This window comes from Nerophis ophidion, linkage group LG27 (assembly GCF_033978795.1).
Source record: "Nerophis ophidion isolate RoL-2023_Sa linkage group LG27, RoL_Noph_v1.0, whole genome shotgun sequence".
In the NCBI taxonomy this organism is placed as follows: Eukaryota; Metazoa; Chordata; class Actinopteri; order Syngnathiformes; family Syngnathidae; genus Nerophis; species Nerophis ophidion.
The window spans coordinates 1,807,393-1,832,902 of NC_084637.1; the positions used below are offsets into that span (position 1 = coordinate 1,807,393).

General features: G+C 40.2%; 2 protein-coding genes across 5 annotated transcripts in view; both read right to left on the bottom strand.

The window, feature by feature from the left end:
* nhej1 (nonhomologous end-joining factor 1) overlaps positions 1-14,663 on the bottom strand; it is a 30,415-nt gene extending 15,752 nt beyond the window's left edge. The window contains exons 1-5 of one of the 2 annotated variants that reach the window (XM_061889337.1): positions 14,510-14,663; positions 6,134-6,351; positions 3,193-3,414; positions 702-840; positions 520-578 (exon numbers count right to left, since the gene is read on the bottom strand). In XM_061889337.1, coding sequence (XP_061745321.1) covers positions 520-578; positions 702-840; positions 3,193-3,414; positions 6,134-6,319 — 606 coding nt within the window. In that variant the 5' untranslated portion in view covers positions 6,320-6,351; positions 14,510-14,663. The remainder of the gene's footprint in view (positions 1-519; positions 579-701; positions 841-3,192; positions 3,415-6,133; positions 6,352-14,509) is intronic. The other variant, XM_061889338.1, reaches the window with a different exon arrangement.
* Positions 14,664-16,028: 1,365 nt separating this feature from the next.
* LOC133544228 (receptor-type tyrosine-protein phosphatase-like N) overlaps positions 16,029-25,510 on the bottom strand; it is a 34,888-nt gene continuing 25,406 nt past the window's right edge. For all 3 annotated transcript variants that reach the window (XM_061889372.1, XM_061889373.1, XM_061889371.1), the window contains exons 16-22: positions 25,060-25,137; positions 24,862-24,981; positions 24,639-24,805; positions 23,275-23,328; positions 23,137-23,201; positions 22,994-23,067; positions 16,029-18,641 (exon numbers count right to left, since the gene is read on the bottom strand). In XM_061889372.1, coding sequence (XP_061745356.1) covers positions 18,570-18,641; positions 22,994-23,067; positions 23,137-23,201; positions 23,275-23,328; positions 24,639-24,805; positions 24,862-24,981; positions 25,060-25,137 — 630 coding nt within the window. In that variant the 3' untranslated portion in view covers positions 16,029-18,569. The remainder of the gene's footprint in view (positions 18,642-22,993; positions 23,068-23,136; positions 23,202-23,274; positions 23,329-24,638; positions 24,806-24,861; positions 24,982-25,059; positions 25,138-25,510) is intronic.

Here is a 25,510-nt window from a genome sequence, read left to right on the forward strand (position 1 = left end):
CCTCATAGTGCGGAAAATACAGTACATAATCTCCCCCGGCACACCAGACTGTATCTCACGGCACACTCGAGTGCCGCGGCACAGTGGTTGAAAAACACTGGACTCTACCGTTACTCCAGAAGAGTCCACCACTGAAGTGCCTGATAATAATGCAAGACCATGGTTTGCCATTCGTCCAAACACCACATGATGCGAATGAGCTCATAAAACGGACTTTTGAGCGTCATTAAAAATTGAAACATCAAGGCAGACACACCTTGGACATTCCTCAGGTAGATATGAAAAGCCAAGTCTCATACACACACACACGCACACAAGACTCAGGGGTCAACAAAGGCATAGATGAGAAATTCCACAACTGGGTACAGTCAACACACCAGCTAGCTGCTAAGGAGTGGAGGCAAAGACACACCAGAGGGTTGGAGCATGAGCCCGACGGGTGGGACAGGAAGGACAGAACACAACTCAACAGTATTGTCCCTAATGTGTGTGTGTGTGTGTGTGTGTGAGACCTTTCACCTTTGCCAAGAAGCGACCTCTGTAGGTGTGTGGCTCAAAATGTTCGGTCTGCAAGCGGGCTGCGCACGAGAAGAAACAATTGTTGTTGTGTCACAGACAATCACAGAGTGTTCACACAAAAGAGAGCAGAGGTTATTCCAACTTGATATCAAAGCACGTTATTGGGTATGGTATTGGTATACCTCTGCTGAGGGTGGCTCCATTCTCCTTGTAATCCTGGATCTCAGCATCCTTCCTGACCAGCAAGCCTTCCAGCTGCTCCACTTGCTGGTGCAGCACATGGCTCATGGACAGCAGGGGGCGCACAAGATGAAGACACACCTTTCAGAGAATCATATGTTGGCCATGTGTCTAAAATCACTCTGGAGCAGAGTCAACGTGACAGTTCACAAATGATGCGGTCTTAACTTTTCATTGAAATGTTGCACTTTTACACTCTATTTGGGTTATACTAGCCCTGAGATGAGTAGGTTATGAGTTTCAACCCCGGCCGAGTCATACCAAAGACTATAAAAATGGGAGCCATTACCTCCCTGCTTGGCACTCAGCATCAAGGCTTGGAATTGGGGGTTAAATCACTAAAAAATGATTCCCGAGCGTGACCACTCACCTCCAGGGGGGTGAACATGGGGATGGGTCAAATGCAGCGGGTGTGTGTGACTATCACTGGTACTTTTAACTTTACATTTATTTACTAAATGCTTATTATCATGCTGACCGACATCACAACCAATAGGTGGCGCTGCTTTAAAGACAGTAGAAACACACCTTCTCATCACTCAATACATTTTCTGTAGGTTCATAACTATTTATATTGTAGATTGTCAAAACTATGACACCTTTGTAGTGAAAACCATTTCAGCTCATGGAGAGAATGCCAAGAGTGTGCAAAGTAGAGCAAAGGGCGGCTATTTTCAAGAAACTCTAATACAAAACATGTTTTTGGTTATTTCACCTTTTTTTTTTAAGTACATAACTCCACATGGGGGGCGGACCGGGGTGGTGGTTCCTCTCTTTAAGAAGGGGGACCGACGGTGTGTTCCAACTGTGGTGGGATCACACTCCTCAGACTTCCCAGTAAGGTTTATTCAGGTGTACTGGAGAGGAGGCCACGCCGGATAGTCCAACCTCGGAGTCAGGAGGAACAGTGTGGTTTTCGTCCTGGTCGTGGAACTGTGGACCAGCTCTATACTCTCGGCAGGGTTCTTGAGGGTGCATGGGAGTTTGCCCAACCAGTCTACATGTGCTTTGTGGACTTGGATAAGGCATTGGACCGTGTCCCTCGGGAAGTCCTGTGGGGAGTGCTCAGAGAGTATGGGGTACCGGACTGTCTGATTGTGGCGGTCCACTCCCTGTACGATCAGTGTCAGAACTTGGTCCGCATTGCTGGCGGTAAGTCGGACCCGTTTCCAGTGAGGGTTGGACTCCGCCAAGGCTGTCCTTTGTCACCCATTCTGTTCAGAACTTTCATGGACAGAATTTCTAGGTGCAGTCAAGGCGTTGAGGGGATCCGGTTTGGTGGCCGTGGGATTAGGTCTCTGCTTTTTGCAGATGATGTGGTCCTGATGGCTTCATCTGGCCTGGATCTTCAACTCTCACTGGATCGGTTCGCAGCCGAGTGTGAAGCGATTGGGATGAGAATCAGCACCTCCAAGTCCGAGTCCATGGCTCTCGCCCAGAAAAGGGTGGAGTGCCATCTCCGGGTTGGGGAGGAGACCCTGCCCTAAGTGGAGGAGTTCAAGTACCTAGGAGTCTTGTTCACGAGTGAGGGAAGAGTGGATCGTGAGATCGACAGGCGGATCGGTGCGGCGTCTTCAGTAATGCGGACGTTGTACCGATCCGTTGTGGTGAAGAATGAGCTGAGCCGGAAGGCAAAGCTCTCAATTTACCGGTCGATCTACGTTCCCATCCTCACCTATGGTCATGAGCTTTGGGTCATGACCGAAAGGATAAGATCACGGGTACAAGCGGCCCAAATGAGTTTGGGTCTCTCCCTTAGAGATAGGGTGAGAAGCTCTGCCATCCGGGAGGAACTCAAAGTAAAGCCGCTGCTCCTCCACATGGAGAGGAGCCAGATGAGGTGGTTTGGGCATCTGGTCAGGATGCCACCCGAACGCCTCCCTAGGGAGGTGTTTAGGGCATGTCCAACCGGTAGGAGGCCACGGGGAAGACCCAGGACACCTTGGGTAGACTATGTCTCACGGCTGGTTTGGGAACGCTTCGGGATCCCCCGGGAAGAGCTGGACCAAGTGGCTGGGGAGAGGGAAGTCTGGGTTTCCCTGCTTAGGCTGCGGCCCCCGCAACCCCTACTTGGATAAGCGGAAGATGGATGGATGGATGGATGGATGGATGGATGGATGAACTCCACATGTTCATTCACAGTTTTGATATGACAATCTACAATGTAAATATTCATGAAATAAAGAATGAAAAGGTGTGTATATTTTCACCAATGATCTGTGAAAGGATGAGGGACTTAAACAGAAGCTAACTCACTGTGATCATTTGTGCACAAAATACAAGAAATTAAAAAAAAAAGCAATGTCAATGCGATTGTTGCAAGTAATATTGCTACAATTGGTAATTATTGTAATCACATTACTTTTGTAACTTAAGACTGCAACTCTCATTCTTTCACATTTGTAAGAGTTTCCAAACAAACTGCAGATGTACCACAGCAATGGGGGCGGGGGTGCAGCGAAACTCCCAGTAGAAGGGCAGCCCGGCCAGTTTGCTCTTCAGCCTCAGGACCATGTCGGCGCTGTCCAGTCGCATCAAAGAGAAGTGGGCGTCGCCTTCATGTGGCTGCCCGCTGCCTGACAGGATGGGGCCAATCACCTCGCACAGGTGAGCGAAGAAGGCTTGGACCGGGGCTTGCAAACGCTTGTTCAGCTCCTGGAATAAGAAGTCATTTGTCAAACGACAAACAGCAACTTTGCAAAAAATTCATTCGCACGTGGGGCGCAAACAAAATCATACATTGATTCATAAAAGCAATAATCAAATATAAATTAACATAATATTCAAACTAGGGCTGTGTCGTACCAAATTGTGCAACTTGTTTGACTAGGAGAGTACAATTAGGCCATGGAGTACATCCAGGCTAGACAAAGCCCTTTGTTGTCGATGGCTGCTTCTAGTGTCTTTTAACTCAACCTTGCCTTGACTGCAGCTTTACAACGAGGCTTAGCAACCCGTGGCTCTTTAGCGCCGCCTTACTGGCTCCTTCAGATTTTTCAAAAATGTATGAAAATGGAAAAAGATGAGGAAAAATATATCTTTTTTGTTTTAACATGGTTTCTGTAAGACAAACATGACACAAACCTCCCCAATTGTTAGAAATGCCACTCTTTATATTCAACATGCTTCACTGATGAGAGGATTTGGCAAGCGCCGTTTTGTCCTACTAATTTTGGCGGTCCTTGAACTCATCGTAGTTTGTTTACGTGTACAACTTTCTCCAACGCTGCCACAGAAAGACGTGTTTTATGCCACTCCTTTGTCTCATTTTGTACACCAAACCTTTTATGCTGTGTCAGGATGCACGCATATGAGGTTTGTTGATGTTATTGATTTGTGGGAGTGCTAATCAGGCATCTTTGGCAAGCTGATCGATGCTAACATGCTATCCAGGCTACTTATATGTACATATTGCATCATTATGCCTCGTTGTAGCTATATTTGAGCTCATTTTATTTCCTTTACTTTTGTCCTCTGTGTTTTAATTTATATTTGCATGTCTCATTATGACATATTATATGTATATATTGGCTGCATTTCTGATATTTGTGTGCCATTATAGAGCATAGAAAGGTTACCCAGCTTGCAACGATTGTAATAAATCCAATGGAAGAACAAAGCCTTTAACTTGGACACACACTTCTATACCTTTGGTCATTCTAAGCCAGTCATTTCCAAGTTTTACTAATGTTTTACAATGTTGTAAACATGTGTAGAATAAAGTTAAAGTTAAAGTACCAATGATCGTCACTACACACTAGGTGTGGCGAAATTATTCTCTGCATTTCACCCATCACCCTTGATCACCCCCTGGGAAGTGAGGGGAGCAGTGGGCAGCAGTGAGCAGCAGCAGTGGTCGCGCCCGGGAATAATTTTTGGTGATTCAACCCCCAATTCCAAGCCTTGATGCTGAGTGCCAAGCAGGGAGGTAATGGCTCCCATTTTTATAGTCTTTGGTAGGACTCGGCCGGGGTTTGAACTCACAACCTACCCATCTCAGGGCGGACACTCTAACCACTAGACCACTGAGTAGGTTTAGAATAAATATTACATTTCAACATTTCTGTCAACTAAGATTTGTGTCAGCCTGCAACACAAAGTCATTTTGATAGTAGGCTAATATAACCAATATAGACACGAACATCATGTGTTGTCTTCATTATTACACTTATATAAGACTTTTAAAGTCATTTTGATAGTAGGCTAATATAGCTAATATACACACGAACATCATGTGTTGCCTTCATTATAACACTTATATAAGACTATTAAAGTCATTTTGATAGTAAGCTAATATAGCTAATATAGACACATCATGTGTTGACTTCATTATAACACTTATATAAGACTTTTAAAGTCATTTTGATAGTAGGCTAATATAACTAGGGATAGGCTCCAGCGAACCCCCACGACCCTGAAAGGTATAAGCGGTAGAAAATGGATGGATGGATGGATGGATGGATGGATGGGCTGATATAGCTAACATAGACATGTACACCATGTGTTGCTTTCATCATAACACTTATATAAGACTTTTAATTTTGTGTGGCTCCATACAGATTATTTTTTTGTATATTTGGTTCAACATTTTGGTTGCCAAGCCTGCATTAGAAGGACGAGAGTGTGCCATTTTAATTTTCTGCAGGCTATTGCACCTGATCTGTGATGAGAGTAGCCTTAGGTCACAGGGCAGGGGTAACTACTATCCATCCATCCATTTTCTACCGCTTATTCCCTTTTGGGGTCGCGGGGGGCGCTGGCGCCTATCTCAGCTACAATCGGGCGGAAGGCGGGGTACACCCTGGACAAGTGGCCACCTCATCGCAGGGCCAACACAGATAGACAGACTATGTTAAAGTTAAAAGTTAAAGTAGCAATGATTGTCACACACATACTAGATGTGGCCAAATTATTCTCTGCATTTAACCCATCACCCTTGATCACCCCCTGGGAGGTGAGGGGAGCAGTGGGCAGCAGCGGTGCCACGCCCGGGAATCATTTATGGTGATTTAACCCCCAATTCCAACCCTTAATGCTGAGTGCCAAGCAGAGAGGTAACGGGTCCCATTTTTATAGTCTTTGGTATGACTCGGCCAGGATTTGAACTCACGACCTACCTACTGAGTGTTGCCTGCGGTTAATTTTTGGGACATTGGCAGCCATTTGTTATTTAGTCACAATATGATCTCCTTCAATTTATGTTGCGAAGGCACATGTAATTGTAAAAACATTGTTTAAATCTTAAGGCTACACATCTGCAATGAAAATCAAAAATTAAATCAGATTGCAGGCCTCATAATCGAATCAGAATGTGAGGTGACTAAACATTCACACCACTAATTTACACACGGTAATGAATTTGTCGCACTCGCACCTGCGCTCGCTTCTGGATGGCTGCTGAGTGCATGGTCTCCTCCCACACACACTGGAGGTCCGTCAGCAGGATGCTGCAACTCGTCTCCCCAAACCAACTCTTGGCGAGCAGACGGCAGCCATTGATGCTGACAGGAAGCCAGGGACGTTCCAGGAGAACATCACGGGACAGTCCGTTGGGCTCCATCCCGAAACACACTCGATGAGCGGGGTCTCGGGCTGCAGTTATGGGACGGACAGAATTGGTGACAGAATCAATTACAAAAAACAAACATGAAGAAGCAACAGCAAAAAGTTGAAAGTAGAGCTGTCCAATAATATTGTACTGCCGATATTATCAACTGATAAATGCTTTAAAATATAATATTGGAAATGATCGGTATCCGTTTCAAAAAGTAAAATGTATGACTTTTTAAAGCGCCGCTGTACACAGTGGTACACGGACGTAGGGGGAATAGGGAGAAGTACACAGCGACAATAAACCTTAAAGGCACTGCCTTTGCGTGCCGGCCTGATCACATAATATCTACGGCTTTTCACACACACAAGTGAATGCAAGCACACTTGGTCAACAGCTATACAGGTCACACTGAGGCTGGCCGTATAAACAACTTTAACACTGTTACAAATATGCGCCACACTGTGAACCCACACCAAACAAGAATGACAAACACATTTCGGGAGAACATCCGCACCGTAACACAACAAATACCCAGAACCCATTGCAGCACGAAACTCTTCCGGAACGCTACAATATATTTGCCTTTCAAAGGTCTATTGTTTGTCCCATGTTAATGTGATAAAACCTCTTGTTTGGAAGATACACACAATTGCAACTTATTTCTTGTTGCACATAATAAATATGTCCAAGGTGTTATAGATTTATTCATTAATGTAAAATTGTCATTATATGTGATATTGCCAGACAAAAAGTGATTTGACGTAATATTTTGATATTTACACATCCCTTGTGGGATGTGTAAATATCAAAATACCCACTGTGACATTTTGCCGGCATCGTGGTGTGGATTGCATTGGATGCAATGCGGAATGGACACAGCGTAAAGGTAAGAAAAGATTTATGTGTAACTACAAAAACAGACTAGGAACAAAAATCTTGCACAAAGGCACTATAAACAAAACCAACTGAACTAGCATGAGAGCTAGACACAACTAAGGACGCTACCATGTGAGCTAGGAAAATAAACATGCAAATATTGTGGAAGCTAATCGAGTTCAAAAGTACTTTACCAAAATGCGGGATAGCGGCATCAACTGTTGCGTGGAAAGCAAACTACACTGCGAGGCCAAAGGGCAAACAAAGGCGGGCTTAAATCGGGAGGAAAATTAGGAGGCAGGCGCGCGACGAAAAACAAGAGACAGGTGACACTAAATCCGTAACTATGGAAACGGAACCAAACAGGAAGTGCCACCGGGAACTAAGGAAGTCGAATACTAAACAGATGTGTTAACAAAACAGAACAAAACCCGAACATATCATGATCCAAGTAGTGGATCATGACATCCACTATGGATTGGACTTTCACAATATCATGTTAGACCCGCTCGACATCCATTGCTTTCGGTCCCCTAGTGCGCAAATCTAAATATATATATTTTAAAAAATCCCCCATGTCCCTTTAGGGGCTCCGTAGGCGCCCGTGTCAATTCGCAGCATTTCTTATGCATTTAATTCAGCAGCTTGTGGGTACTTATAATCATTTACAGTATCCTTATTTCGTATCTTTTTGTATCATGCAGCGGTGGAGCACGTGTTCCATTAGTTCCATGACAATAGTTGCATGACAATAGTTCCATGACAATAGTTGCATGACAATAGTTCCATGACAATAGTTGTATGACAATAGTTCCATGACAATAGTTGCATGACAATAGTTCCATGACAATAGTTGCATGACAATAGTTCCATGACAATAGTTGCATGACAATAGTTGCATGACAATAGTTCCATGACAATAGTTGCATTACAATAGTTCCATGACAATAGTTCCATGACAATAGTTGCATGACAATAGTTCATGACAATAGTTGCATGACAATAGTTGTATGACAATAGTTGCATGACAATAGTTGCATGACAATAGTTGCATGACAATAGTTCCATGACAATAGTTGCATGACAATAGTTGCATGACAATAGTTGCATGACAATAGTTGCATGACAATAGTTCCATGACAATAGTTCCATGACAATAGTTCCATGACAATAGTTGCATGACAATAGTTCATGACAATAGTTCCATGACAATAGTTCCATGACAATAGTTCAATGACAATAGTTCATGACAATAGTTGCATGACAATAGTTCCATGACAATAGTTGTATGACAATAGTTGCATGACAATAGTTGCATGACAACAGTTGCATGACAATAGTTGCATGACAACAGTTGCATGACAACAGTTGCATGACAATAGTTCCATGACAATAGTTGCATGACAATAGTTGCATGACAATAGTTGCATGACAATAGTTCCATGACAATAGTTCCATGACAATAGTTGCATGACAATAGTTCATGACAATAGTTCCATGACAATAGTTCCATGACAATAGTTGCATGACAATAGTTCCATGACAATAGTTCCATGACAATAGTTGCATGACAATAGTTGCATGACAATAGTTGCATGACAATAGTTCCATGACAATAGTTCCATGACAATAGTTCCATGACAATAGTTGCATGACAATAGTTGCATGACAATAGTTCCATGACAATAGTTGCATGACAATAGTTGCATGACAATAGTTGCATGACAATAGTTCATGACAATAGTTCATGACAATAGTTCCATGACAATAGTTCATGACAATAGTTCCATGACAATAGTTCCATGACAATAGTTGCATGACAATAGTTCCATGACAATAGTTCATGACAATAGTTTCATGACAATAGTTCCATGACAATAGTTCAATGACAATAGTTGCATGACAATAGTTGCATGACAATAGTTGCATGACAATAGTTGCATGACAACAGTTCCATGACAATAGTTCCATGACAATAGTTCATGACAATAGTTGTATGACAATAGTTCCATGACAATAGTTGCATGACAATAGTTGCATGACAATAGTTCATGACAATAGTTCCATGACAATAGTTCATGACAATAGTTCCATGACAATAGTTCCATGACAATAGTTGCATGACAATAGTTCCATGACAATAGTTCAATGACAATAGTTCAATGACAATAGTTGTATGACAATAGTTGCATGACAATAGTTGCATGACAATAGTTGCATGACAATAGTTGCATGACAATAGTTGCATGACAATAGTTGCATGACAATAGTTGCATGACAATAGTTGCATGACAATAGTTGCATGACAATAGTTGCATGACAATAGTTGCATGACAACAGTTGCATGACAATAGTTGCATGACAATAGTTGCATGACAATAGTTCCATGACAATAGTTGTATGACAATAGTTGCATGACAATAGTTCCATGACAATAGTTCCATGACAATAGTTGCATGACAATAGTTGTATGACAATAGTTGCATGACAATAGTTGCATGACAATAGTTGCATGACAATAGTTGCATGACAATAGTTGTATGACAATAGTTCCATGACAATAGTTGCATGACAATAGTTCCATGACAATAGTTCCATGACAATAGTTGCATGACAATAGTTCCAGGACAATAGTTGTATGACAATAGTTGCATGACAATAGTTCCATGACAGTAGTTGTATGACAATAGTTGTATGACAATAGTTGTATGACAATAGTTCATGACAATAGTTGCATGACAATAGTTCCATGACAATAGTTGCATGACAATAGTTGTATGACAATAGTTGCATGACAATAGTTCCATGACAATAGTTCCATGACAATAGTTCATGACAATAGTTGTATGACAATAGTTCCATGACAATAGTTGCATGACAATAGTTGCATGACAATAGTTCATGACAATAGTTCCATGACAATAGTTCCATGACAATAGTTCCATGACAATAGTTCCATGACAATAGTTCCATGACAATAGTTCATGACAATAGTTCCATGACAATAGTTCCATGACAATAGTTCCATGACAATAGTTGCATGACAATAGTTCCATGACAATAGTTCCATGACAATAGTTCCATGACAATAGTTCCATGACAATAGTTCAATGACAATAGTTGCACGACAATAGTTGCATGACAACAGTTCCATGACAATAGTTCCATGACAATAGTTCATGACAATAGTTGTATGACAATAGTTCCATGACAATAGTTGCATGACAATAGTTGCATGACAATACTTGCATGACAATAGTTCATGACAATAGTTCCATGACAATAGTTCATGACAATAGTTCAATGACAATAGTTCAATGACAATAGTTCATGACAATAGTTCCATGACAATAGTTCCATGACAATAGTTCCATGACAATAGTTCCATGACAATAGTTCATGACAATAGTTCCATGACAATAGTTGCATGACAATAGTTCCATGACAATAGTTCATGACAATAGTTCCATGACAATAGTTCCATGACAATAGTTCCATGACAATAGTTCATGACAATAGTTCCATGACAATAGTTGCATGACAATAGTTCCATGACAATAGTTCAATGACAATAGTTCCATGACAATAGTTCCATGACAATAGTTGCATGACAATAGTTGCATGACAATAGTTCATGACAATAGTTCCATGACAATAGTTCCATGACAATAGTTCATGACAATAGTTCCATGACAATAGTTGCATGACAATAGTTCCATGACAATAGTTCCATGACAATAGTTCAATGACAATAGTTCAATGACAATAGTTCAATGACAATAGTTGTATGACAATAGTTGTATGACAATAGTTGCATGGCAATAGTTGCATGACAATAGTTGTATGACAATAGTTGCATGACAATAGTTGCATGACAATAGTTGCATGACAACAGTTGCATGACAATAGTTGCATGACAACAGTTGCATGACAATAGTTGCATGACAATAGTTCCATGACAATAGTTGTATGACAATAGTTGTATGACAATAGTTGCATGACAATAGTTGCATGACAATAGTTCCATGACAATAGTTCCATGACAATAGTTCATGACAATAGTTGTATGACAATAGTTCCATGACAATAGTTGCATGACAATAGTTGCATGACAATAGTTCATGACAATAGTTCCATGACAATAGTTCCATGACAATAGTTCCATGACAATAGTTCTATGACAATAGTTCCATGACAATAGTTCATGACAATAGTTCCATGACAATAGTTCCATGACAATAGTTCCATGACAATAGTTGCATGACAATAGTTCCATGACAATAGTTCCATGACAATAGTTCCATGACAATAGTTCAATGACAATAGTTCAATGACAATAGTTCAATGACAATAGTTGCACGACAATAGTTGCATGACAACAGTTCCATGACAATAGTTCCATGACAATAGTTCATGACAATAGTTGTATGACAATAGTTCCATGACAATAGTTGCATGACAATAGTTGCATGACAATAGTTGCATGACAATAGTTCATGACAATAGTTCCATGACAATAGTTCATGACAATAGTTCCATGACAATAGTTCCATGACAATAGTTGCATGACAATAGTTCCATGACAATAGTTCATGACAATAGTTTCATGACAATAGTTCCATGACAATAGTTCATGACAATAGTTCCATGACAATAGTTCCATGACAATAGTTCCATGACAATAGTTCAATGACAATAGTTCAATGACAATAGTTCATGACAATAGTTCCATGACAATAGTTCCATGACAATAGTTCCATGACAATAGTTCATGACAATAGTTCCATGACAATAGTTCCATGACAATAGTTGCATGACAATAGTTCCATGACAATAGTTCATGACAATAGTTCCATGACAATAGTTCCATGACAATAGTTCCATGACAATAGTTCATGACAATAGTTCCATGACAATAGTTGCATGACAATAGTTCCATGACAATAGTTCAATGACAATAGTTCCATGACAATAGTTCCATGACAATAGTTGCATGACAATAGTTGCATGACAATAGTTCATGACAATAGTTCCATGACAATAGTTCCATGACAATAGTTCATGACAATAGTTCCATGACAATAGTTGCATGACAATAGTTCCATGACAATAGTTCCATGACAATAGTTCAATGACAATAGTTCAATGACAATAGTTCAATGACAATAGTTGTATGACAATAGTTGTATGACAATAGTTGCATGGCAATAGTTGCATGACAATAGTTGTATGACAATAGTTGCATGACAATAGTTGCATGACAATAGTTGCATGACAACAGTTGCATGACAATAGTTGCATGACAACAGTTGCATGACAATAGTTGCATGACAATAGTTCCATGACAATAGTTGTATGACAATAGTTGTATGACAATAGTTGCATGACAATAGTTCCATGACAATAGTTCCATGACAATAGTTGCATGACAATAGTTGTATGACAATAGTTGCATGACAACAGTTGCATGACAATAGTTGCATGACAACAGTTGCATGACAATAGTTGCATGACAATAGTTCCATGACAATAGTTGTATGACAATAGTTGTATGACAATAGTTGCATGACAATAGTTCCATGACAATAGTTCCATGACAATAGTTGTATGACAATAGTTGCATGACAATAGTTGCATGACAATAGTTGCATGACAATAGTTGCATGACAATAGTTGTATGACAATAGTTCCATGACAATAGTTGCATGACAATAGTTCCATGACAATAGTTCCATGACAATAGTTGCATGACAATAGTTCCATGACAATAGTTGCATGACAATAGTTCCAGGACAATAGTTGCATGACAATAGTTCCATGACAATAGTTCCATGACAATAGTTGCATGACAATAGTTGCATGACAATAGTTGTATGACAATAGTTGCATGACAATAGTTGCATGACAATAGTTGTATGACAATAGTTGCATGACAATAGTTCCATGACAATAGTTCCATGACAATAGTTCAATGACAATAGTTCAATGACAATAGTTCAATGACAATAGTTCAATGACAATAGTTGTATGACAATAGTTGTATGACAATAGTTGCATGGCAATAGTTGCATGACAATAGTTGCATGACAATAGTTGCATGACAATAGTTGCATGACAATAGTTGCATGACAACAGTTGCATGACAATAGTTGCATGACAACAGTTGCATGACAATAGTTGCATGACAATAGTTCCATGACAATAGTTGTATGACAATAGTTGTATGACAATAGTTGCATGACAATAGTTCCATGACAATAGTTCCATGACAATAGTTGCATGACAATAGTTGTATGACAATAGTTGCATGACAACAGTTGCATGACAATAGTTGCATGACAACAGTTGCATGACAATAGTTGCATGACAATAGTTCCATGACAATAGTTGTATGACAATAGTTGTATGACAATAGTTGCATGACAATAGTTCCATGACAATAGTTCCATGACAATAGTTGCATGACAATAGTTGTATGACAATAGTTGCATGACAATAGTTGCATGACAATAGTTGCATGACAATAGTTGCATGACAATAGTTGTATGACAATAGTTCCATGACAATAGTTGCATGACAATAGTTCCATGACAATAGTTCCATGACAATAGTTGCATGACAATAGTTGCATGACAATAGTTCCAGGACAATAGTTGCATGACAATAGTTCCATGACAATAGTTCCATGACAATAGTTGCATGACAATAGTTGCATGACAATAGTTGCATGACAATAGTTGTATGACAATAGTTGCATGACAATAGTTGCATGACAATAGTTCATGACCTGCGATGAGGTGGCGACTGGTCCAGGGTGTACCCCGCCTTCCGCCCGATTGTATCTGAGATAGGCGCCAGCGCCCCACGCGACCCCGAAAGGGAATAAGCGGTAGAAAATGGATGGATGGATAGTTCATGACAATAGTTCATGACAATAGTTGTCTGTGCATTTTTGAACAGGCGCGTTGGGATGTTACTGTGCGTTTGACCCCGTCGGCCACCATACAGCAGAGAGAGTCACTTCCGGGTTTACACAATGAAACGCAGAAGTGTTCATAAGTTGGTTTAAATAAATACCTTCCTGCTTGAATTACACACCTGCTTGAATTACACACCTGCTTGAATTACACACCTGCTTGAATGACTTACTTCCACGTATGAAGTAGAATTAGTCCTCTATGACGCACATGTGTGTGTTCAAACACAATAGACTTGCTGGTTTGTAACAGCGCACATTAAAACCTCGATTCGGGTTCCATTTACAACAGAAATCAATTTAAGGAGTTTTGGTCTTGCAGATAAAAGAGAAGTATTGCTTACAATGATGACAAAGTGTGCTAACATTACATTAGCATCCAGTCCGGCAGCAGCAGTTTGTTGACAAGCGAGGATTCCCACACCGGCGGGAAACAAGACTGTGGTTTGAAGGTTCCGCTTTCATTTAGTGCTTCCTTTCTCACCTTGCAATATTCTTATATTCTTATATTCTTATATTCTTATATGCACTAAAGCAGGAGTCAGCAGCCTTTTTGAAAGCAAGAGCTACTTCTTGGCTACTGATTAATGCGAAGGGCTACCAGTTTGATACACACTTCAATCAATTGCCAGAAATAGCCAATTTGCTCAATTTACCTGTAATAAATAATTATATATATATATATATATATATATATATATATATATATATATATATATATATATATATATATATATATATATATATATATATATATATATATATAATGGTATTTCTGTCTGTCATTCCGTCGTACATTTTTTTCCTTTTACGGAAGGTTTTTTGTAGAGAATAAATGATTAAAAAACACTTAATTGAACATTTTGAAAGAGGACAAAACACGAAACAAATGAAAATTAAATTTTGAAACATAGTTTATCTTTAATTTCGATTCTTTAAAATTCATAATTCAACCGAAAAAAATGAAGAGAAAAACTAGATAATTCGAATCTGTTTTAAAAATATAAAAAATAATTTATGGAACACCATTAGTATTTTTTCCTGATTAAGATTAATTTTCAAATTTTGATGACATGTTTTAAATAGGTTAAAATCCAATCTGCACTTTATTAGAATATATAAAACATTGGACCAAGCTATATTTCTGACAAAGACAAATCATTATTTTTTCTAGATTTTCCACAACAAAAATTTTAAAAGGAATTCAAAAGACTTTGAAATAGGATATGAATTTGATTCTACAGATTTTCTCGATTTGCCAGAATTGTTTTGAATTTTAATCATAATAACTTTGAAGAAATATTTCAAATATTCTTTGTCGAAAAAACATAAGCTAAAATGAAGGATTAAATTAAAATGTATTTATTATTATTTACAATAATAATTAAAAAAAATACTTGAACATTGGTATAAATTGTCAGGAAAGAAGAGGAAGGAATTTAAAAGGTAAAAAGGTATATGTGTTAAAAAATCCTAATACCATTTTTAAGGTTGTATTTTTTCTCTAAAAGTGTCTTTCTGAAAGTTATAAGAAGCAAAGTAAAAAGATAAATGAATTTATTTAAACAAGTAAAGACCAAGTCTTTAAAATATTTTCTTGGATTTTCAAATTCTATTTGAGTTTTGTCTCTCTTAGAATTAAAAATGTCGAGAAAAGCGAAACCAGCTTGCTAGTAAATAAATAACATTTAAAAAATAGAGGCAGCCCACTGGTAAGTGCTGCTATTTGAGCTATTTTTAGAACAGGCCAGCGGGCGACTCATCTGGTCCTTACGGGCACCGCGTTGGTGACCCCTGCACTAGAATATTCCAAAGAAGATATATGATATAATCTGATAGCACAAACAAAGGCAAACAAACTGGTTGCAGTACTGAAACACGAAAATATTTATTTATAATTTCACAGTTACAAAATAGTTGTTTCTCATTGAATATTTCTTCCATTTTTTTTTTTCATTTTAGAAGTTGCGTAAGATACATGACAATACCAGTGACATAAAAACATCTTAATGGCACACATAGGACATTTTCTTTTTTTGCAGATGTTAGTCATGTGAGGGAAGTTAACCGCCAGCAGGAGATCACCACCAATATCTGACCTTAACTTCACTGTATAGGATGAAGTAGAAGTCCTTTTTCAAGCTTTGACTCAAACTTCCTGAGACAAAACCACGTGTATTTATTTAGCAGCACAATTAACGACAAACCACACGAGCACAAGCTGAAATGTATCTGCTTCAAGTTCCCCCAAGAAAACCGCCACAGTATCTTTAGAATGGATTTGCACAGGTACAAGTCAAACCTCATTTTTCATTTAAATGCTACCAGATGACAGGAAGTTAGGGACGGAACTAATTTAGCATTCTACAATGAAAATGTAATGTGTTACAGCAGTTGTTATCCCACAAAACCAATACAAACCCCGTTTCCATATGAGTTGGGAAATTGTGTTAGATGTAAATATAAACAGAATACAATGATTTGCAAATCCTTTTCAAGCCATATTCAGTTGAATATGCTACAAAGACAACATATTTGATGTTCAAACTCATAAACTTTTTTTTTGTGCAAATAATCATTAACTTTAGAATTTGATGCCAGCAACATGTGACAAAGAAGTTGGGAAAGGTGGCAATAAATACAGATAAAGTTGAGGAATGCTCATCAAACACTTATTTGGAACATCCCACAGGTGTGCAAGCTAATTGGGAACAGGTGGGTGCCATGATTGGCTATGAAAACAGCTTCCCAAAAAATTCTCAATCTTCACTGGAAAGGATGGGGCGAGGTACACCCCTTTGTCCACAACTGTGTGAGCAAATAGTCAAACAGTTTAAGAACAACCTTTCTCAAAGTGACATTGCAAGAAATTTAGGGATTTCAACATCTACGCTCCATAATATCATCAAAAGGTTCAGAGAATCTGGAGAAATCACTCCACGTAAGCAGCATGTCAGGAAACCAACATTAAATGACCGTGACCTTCCATCCCTCAGGTGGGAACAGGTGGGTGCCATGATTGGGTATAAAATCAACTTCCATGAAATGCTAAGTAATTCACAAACAAGGATGGGGCGAGGGTCACCACTTTGTAAGCAAATTGTCAAACAGTTTTAGAACAACATTTCTCAACGAGCTATTGCAAGGAATTTAGGGATTTTACCATCTACGGTCTGTAAAATCATCAAAAAGTTCAGAGAATCTGGTGAAATTATTGCACGTAAGCGATGATATTACAGACTTTTGATCCCTCAGGCGGTACTGCATCGCAAAAACGACATCAGTGTGTAAAGGATATCACCACATGGGCTCAGGAACACTTCATAAAACAACTGTCAGTAACTACAGTTGGTTGCTACATCTGTAAGTGCAAGTTAAAACTCTACTATGCAAAGCCAAACCCATTTATCAACAACATCCAGAAATGCCGCCGGCTTTGCTGGGCCCGAGCTCACCTACGATGGACTGATGCAAAGTGGAAAGGTGTTCTGTGGTCTGACAAGTCCAAATTTCTAATTATATTTGGAAACAGAAGATGTGGTGTCCTCTCGAACAAAGACGAAAATAACCATTCGGATTGTTATAGGCGCAAAGTTGAAAAGCCAGCATGTGTGATGGTATGGGGGTGTATTAGTGCCCAAGGCATGGGTAACTTACACATCTGTGAAGGCACTATTAATGCTGAAAGGTACATACAGGTTTTGGAACAACATATGTTGTCATCCAAGCAACGTTATCATGGACGCCCCTGCTTATTTCAGTTAGACAAGTGTTACAACAGCGTGGCTTTGTAAAGAAAGAGTGCGGGTACTTTCCAGGCCTGCCTGCAGTCCAGACCTGTCTCCCATGGAAAATGTGTGGCTCATTATGAAGTGTAAAATACGACAGCGGAGACCCCGGACTGTTGAAGGACTGAAGCTCTACATAAAACAAGAATGGGAAAGAATTCCACTTTCAAAGCTTCAACAATTAGTTTCCTCAGTTCCCAAACGTTTATTGAGTGTTGTTAAAAGAAAAGGTGATGTAACACAGTGGTGAACATGCCCTTTCCCAACTACTTTGGCACGTGTTGCAGCCATGAAATTCTAAGTTAATTATTATTTGCAAAAAAAAATAAAGTTTATGAGTTTGAACATCAAATATGTTGTCTTTGTAGCATATTCAACTGAATATGGCTTGAAAAGGATTTGCAAATCATTGTATTCTGTTTATATTTACATCTAACACAATTTCCCAACTCATATGGAAACGGGGTTTGTACATCAGTAAATGACGTTTGTGCAAATCCTTTCCAAATCTTAAATGTTTGAAAGATTTTTTTAAATTTTCATTGTTGTGACATCACTGTTGATTTTCAAGGCAAAAGGCAGTCCAGAGGTCATCAGGCATAAGTGTGGTCCAGCTTCACTGAGGCAGAGCTTTAATGATGGCGTTGACCTCCTCGGCAACAGCAGTCAGGGCAAATTCAAACTGGTCCTAACAGAGGAGAGTCATGCTTTAGTCACAGTCTACATCACAAAGACCCTCCAGGAATTGGGAAGCTTCAAGCAATTCTTGTTTATTATGCGCGGCCTCGCAACTTTTGTCCAATCCTTGCGACTGCCTTCACACTTTCAATCATTTTAAGAAGCCGGGTGTTTCTTGTGTGGACAAACCAGGAAGCAGCAACAGGAACTCAACTTTTTATTGCTTCAACGCAGTGTTTTTCAACCTTTTTTGAGCCAGGGCACATTTTTTGCATTGAAAAAATGCGGAGGCACACCACCCGCAGAAATCATTAAAAAGCTAAAACTCAGTTGACAGTAAAAAGTGGACATTGTTGGATATGACTTTAAAGCAGGCCCTGCGATGAGGTGGCGACTTGTCCAGGGCGTACGCCGCCCTTCCGCTCGACTGTAGCTGAGATAGGCACCAGCACCCCCCGTGACCCCAAAGGGAATAAGCGGTAGAAAATGGATGGATGGACTTTAAAGCATAAGCAAGCATGCATGACTATAGCTCTTGTCTCAAAGTAGGTGTACTGTCACCACCTGTCACATCACACCCTCACTTATTTGCACCTCTTTGCTCTTTTCCTGTGTGTAGTCTTTTACTTCTTGTCTTGCGCTCCTATTTTGGTGGATTTTTCTCTTTTTTTGCTATTTTCCTGTAGCAGTTTCATGTCTTCCTTTGAGCGATATTTCCCGCATCTACTTTAGACTCTCGCGACTGTGTTGGATCCATTATGGATTGAACTTTCACAGTATCATGTTAGACCCGCTCCACATCCATTGCTTTCCTCCTCTCCAAGGTTCTCATAGTCATCATTGTCACCGACGTCCCACTGGGTGTGAGTTTTCCTTGCCCTTATGTGGGCCTACCGAGGATGTGGTAGTGGTTTGTGCAGCCCTTTGAGACACTAGTGATTTAGGGCTATATAAGTAAACATTGATTGATTGATTGATTGAGGAATATTTCAGTTGTTTTTATCCTTCTTTGTGGAGACATTGTTGATTGTCATGTCATGTTCAGATGTACTTTGTGGACGCCGTCTTTGCACCATCGTAAGTCTTTGCTGTCGTCCAGAATTCTGCTTGTGTTTACTTTGCAGCCATTTTGGTTCTGCATAGCCTTCCCTCAACGTCAATGCCTTTTCTTAGGGGCACTTGCCTTTTGTTTATTTTTAGTTTAGGCATTAGACATCTTTTTATCTGCACACTGCCTCCCTCTACAAAGCAATTAGCTACCGGCTGCCACCTACTGACATGGAAGAGTATTACACGGTTACTCTGCCGAGCTCTAGAAAGCACCGACACTCCACAACAACACATCATTTGCAAACTATAATTACTGGTTTGCAAAAAATATTTTTACCCCAAATAGGTGAAATGAGATCATCTCCCACGGCACACTAGACTGTATCTTACAACACCGCGGCACAGTGGTTGAAAAACACTGCTTTAACGGAACAACATTTTACTCGCTCGGACCCCCTTCATCTATGCGTGAAACATAAATGAAAGTTTATCATCAACAAGCCTTTTTTCGACTGTAAAACATAGAATTTAAATGTATTGAGGATAGAAGAAAGGTTCTTAAGATGGAGCTTTCTGTTGGAATGATCTGAGTCGGACTTCTTTAAAGATTTTTGGAAAACAAACAAAGGATGTTGCATATGTCTGAGTGGATAAATGGGACCAGAAACTAATCCAGATAGGAAGGCTTACTAAAACAAACACTTAAATACACTTGAAAAATGAATAGTTTCCTGAGGATGTTGAGGGCCATTTGACATGTTGTGAATAACATGTCACTATCTACACCTGGGCGGAAGTGGCTTTATCCCAAATAATGTATTCATGATTATTGAATGTCATTTTGTAAAAATCCTTATTACATTTTTTTTTTTTTTCACAAGGCAAAACTCAACAGCCAAACACACGACAAACTAAAAGGAAAACTTCCAATGGAGACAAAGTTGCTGAATGCAGTAAAAGAAGACGTCCAGATAAAGAAGAGACTTCTGGACATGATGGAGACAGGAAGCCATCATCTCAAATTACTAAGTCAAAATATTGTCTTACTAAGTCATAATAATGAAATACTTAGTATCTCAGGCAACTAGGACTGTTTTGTGTTTTGTTTAAAACTTTACGGAAAAAATATGGAGATATATATCGTATATCGGCATTCTGCAAATAGAGCGGAAAACACAACCAAAAATTGTAGGCTTCTTTATTTCTCTAATATTTTTATTTATTATAAGATACTGTTATTTGATTATTTTTAATAAACAATGTGTAATCAGAGTCTGTAGTCTATTAGCCTTAGCCTTGAATGAACACTTGATGCATATAATGACAGCAGTATGATGATTCTATGTGTCTACATTCAAACATTCTTCTTCATACTGCATTCATATATGCTACTTTTAAACTTTCATGCAGAGAGGGAAATCACAACTAAGTCCATCCATCCATCCATCCATTTTCTACCGCTTATTCCCTCCGGGGTCGCTAAGTCAATTGACCAAAAGTGTATTTATGAAACAGTTATCAAGCAGTGGCACAAACCGAAAGTGCAAGATTGTCAGAGACATTTTAAAACAAGCTATGAGTGCACTTTTGTGCATGATGTCACTAAGATGACATATCAAAACAACACTACATTAAAGTGCACTTTTTGTACAGAGGGCCCCCACAATAGTTGAAAACAAAGTGCACTTTTGTGCATGATGTCACACAAGATATTTCAATAAGTGTCTAATAATGAGCTGCATAATAGGAAATCAAATTCACTATGTGGTAGGTTCCTGCGGACGTTATCTCCTTCTGTTGTTGACTATTTTTTTCATACGTTGTTGATCTGGAAATGGTTGCCTCGGCATTTTGTTGGTGTGGCACCGAACAGAGATGTTGACATGCGGAGTTTCAAGCACTCTTCATTCTCTAGCGGGTGACTTTTTAAATGATGCTACATATTAGCAGTAATGCTACTTTTTGTAGCAACGCTTTTGCCCCACACTTAAATTACGGTTGTCTGTTGGACATCTTCCCGCTTGAAGCCAAACCACCGCCAGACGATGGACCCCCTGCTGGTTTTCTTGGGAATGAATTCTTCCTTCATTTGTTACCAGATTAGCACCTTCTCTCTCTCATTTTACCACTCTCACCACAGCTAACGTTAACCATGCCGCTACCTCTCTGCTCCGCGAGGGCGTATACGTATGTGACGTAAGTAAGAAGGTGCGCTTGTTTTATGTCTCTGTGAGAAGGAGAGAAAAAGTGAGAAGAGCCTGTAGTGTAATGCCCGCAGCTAAAAGCAACTGCGTGAGAACTAGAGATGTCCAATAATGGCTTTTTGCTGATATCCGATATTGTCCAACTCCTAATTACTGATACCGTTATCAACGGATACTGATAGATACAGTGGTGGAATGAACACATTATGATGCCTAATGTTGTTGTGATGCCCCGCTGGATGCATTGAACAATGTAACAAGGTTTTCCAAAATAAATCAACTCAAGTTATGTAAAAAAATGCCAACATGGCACTGCCATATTTATTATTGAAGTCACAAAGTGCATTATTTGTTTTAACATGCCTCAAAACAGCAGCTTGGAATTTGGGACATGCTCTCCCTTTGAGAGCATGAGCAGGTTGAGGTGGGCGGGGTTGAGGTGGGAGGGGCGGGGTTTGGTGGTAGCGGGACTTTTATATTGTAGCGTCCCGTAAGAGTTAGTGCTGCAAGGGATGCTGGGTATTTGTTCTGTTGTGTTTATATTGTGTTACGGTGCGGATGTTCTCCCCAAATGTTTTATCATTGTTGTTTGGTGTGGGTTCAGTGTGGCGCATATTTGTAACAGTGTTAAAGTTGTTTATACGGCCACCCTCTGTGTGACCTGTATGGCTGTTGACCAAGTATGCATTGGATTCACTTGTGTGTGTGAAAAGCCGTAGATATTATGTGATTGGGCCGGCATGCAAAGGCAGTGTCTTTTAAATTGGTGCTCTGGACTTCTCCCTACGGCCGTGTACCACTATGTACAGTGGCGGTTTAAAAAGTCCTAAATTTTACTTTTTCAAACAGATACCGATAATTTCCGATATTACATTTTACAGCATTTATCGGACATCTCCAATGAGAACGTATATTCCAATTTCACCGTATAGTCATTTTCTATATCAGAGACAAACCCACCAAATATCGATATATCGCCCAGCCCGAATTGATGACACCTTCATAAAGACACAAGCTGAAGCAATGTTTAAAAAAAAAACTACCTTGATTTTGGCTAGTGGAATCCCCAAAAAGCCTAATAATCCTGCAAACGATACTGTATGTTTACCTTGGTGCGGACCATTCCAGGCCTCTGGTCACGAACGTGCTCCAGTGTGGCAGCAATGTCGATCTCTTTCACACCTGCACCGGCAGAAAACACCCGCCGTGACTTTGTGGATGGAGAAGAACATTTCAAACCTCAACGCCCACCTTTGGCCATACGATTCAGAACCATGTCAATCAGGATGTAGGTCCCAGTCCGGCCTGTTCCGTTACTATGGAGACAAGGAGCCAACAGACTGTTGTTAGGCCTCCAGCTGCGAGGACCCAGAACTTGTCATGGCAAACCTGCAGTGGACGATGATGGGGCAGGAGCGTCCTCGGTAGCATTTGTTCACCTTCCTGAGGACAGACAGGTGGGACAGTACGTGAAAGGACGCCACGCCACAAGGACACAACACAGATGTTGTCAGTGATGCGGCCACATCAGTCCAAGGTCACTTTTGTGACTATGCAACTGGAGCCAGACTACTAGCTGCAGACCACAAGAATGACACAGACAGACATGTTCAACACAGGAGGCTTCTATATCTATATATCTATATCTATATCTATATCCTGTCCTGCTGATTGTATTGTACCATATGTCCTGGCAAGAAGTCTGCCTTCACACAACTCCGGCTTATTAGTGATTCCCAGAGCCCAAAAATGTCTGCAGGCTATAGAGCGTTTTCTATTGGGTCTCCAGAACTCTGGAATGTTCTAGCAGTAACAGTTAGAGATGCTACCTCAGTAGAAGCATTTAAGTCACATCTTAAAACTCATTTGTATACTCTAGCCTTTAAATAGACCCCCTTTTAGGCCAGTTGATCTGCCGTTTCTTTTTTTTTGTGCTATGCCCCACAGTTTCAATGGCCACGGATGAAGCGCTGGCTGTCCAGGGTCGGGACCCAGGGTGGACCTGTCGCCTGTGTATCGGTTGGGGACGTCTCTGCGCTGCTGACCTGTCTCCACTTGGGATGGTCTCCTGCTGGCCCCACTATGGACTGGACTCTCACTATTATGTTAGATCCACTATGGACTGGACTCTCACTATTATGTTACATCCACTATGGACTGGACTCTCACTATTATGTTAGAACCACTATGGACTTGACTCCCACTATTATGTTAGATCCACTATGGACTGGACTCTCACACTATTATGTTAGATCCACTATGGACTGGACTCTCACTATTATGTTAGATCCACTATGGACTGGACTCTCACTATTATGTTAGATCCACTATGGACTGGACTCTCACTATTATGTTAGAACCACTATGGACTTGACTCTCACTATTATGTTAGATCCACTATGGACTGGACTCTCACACTATTATGTTAGATCCACAATGGACTGGACTCTCACACTATTATGTTAGATCCACTATGGACTGGACTCTCACACTATTATGTTAGATCCACTATGGACTGGACTCTCACGATTATGTTAGATCCACTATGGACTGGACTCTCACACTATTAACTAAATCACTATGGACTGGACTCTCACACTATTAACTAAATCACTATGGACTGGATGTCGTTGTGGCTTGTGCAGCCCTTTGAGACACTGGTGATTTAGGGCTATACAAGTAAACATTGATTGACTGATTGATTGATTCTTTTCATTCTACCCTCATTCAATTAGCTGTCGATGGAGTCGTACCTGCGGAAGTCCAGTAGGGGGCGCGTGGAGGTGGGTATGCCGTGAGCCGGCCAGCTCAGGAAGTGGAACTGAGTGAGGGTCCGAGTCTCTTGCGTCTGGACGTTCTTCAGGTAAAAGCTTCTCACCAGGAAGTCCTTGCACCAGATGTGCTCGGACACCAGGTTGACCTGCAGATAAAGACGTGGTCAAGCTGTGAGGCACGACATGCGGCTTTGGAACTCACCTCGTAGATGTGGTACAGCGAGGAGCCTTCGTCGGGCCAGTAGCGGTCGCATTGTTTTTCTCCTTCCTCCACCAGAGCCGTCATCATGACGATCACCGTGCAGCCGCTCTCCCACACCATCTGCACAACAAGGCACGGTATCTTGGTGCGGCAATCAGCCACCGCTGACCAGGACTACAAAAGTTGTCTGCCACCCACCTGCCAGAAGTCCGAGATGGTATGTGACAGCGGGCCCTGGGTGGCGATGTAGGCCGGCATGCGAGGGTCGTGCTCGATCTTGGTGGAGTGGAGAAGAGGATGGGCTGACTATAAAGCACTCACAACTAGGCTTACGAAGGGGTGGAAAGTTTCCGGTAAATTTACCGGAAACTTTCCGGAAATTTACCACAGGAAGGTAAACTCGGGAAGTTTGGAAATATTGACCATTCTTTGATTATTCATTATTGATTATTATTTTATATATATATATATATATATATATACACACACATATGTAGGTGTGGGAAAAATCACAAGATTCCTTCATCTCTACAGAACTGTTTCATGAGGGGTTCCCTCAATCATCAGGAGATTTTAGACATATATATATATATATATATATATATATATATCTTGATTGGATTATCCAGAGAATAGTGCTCGATACCGT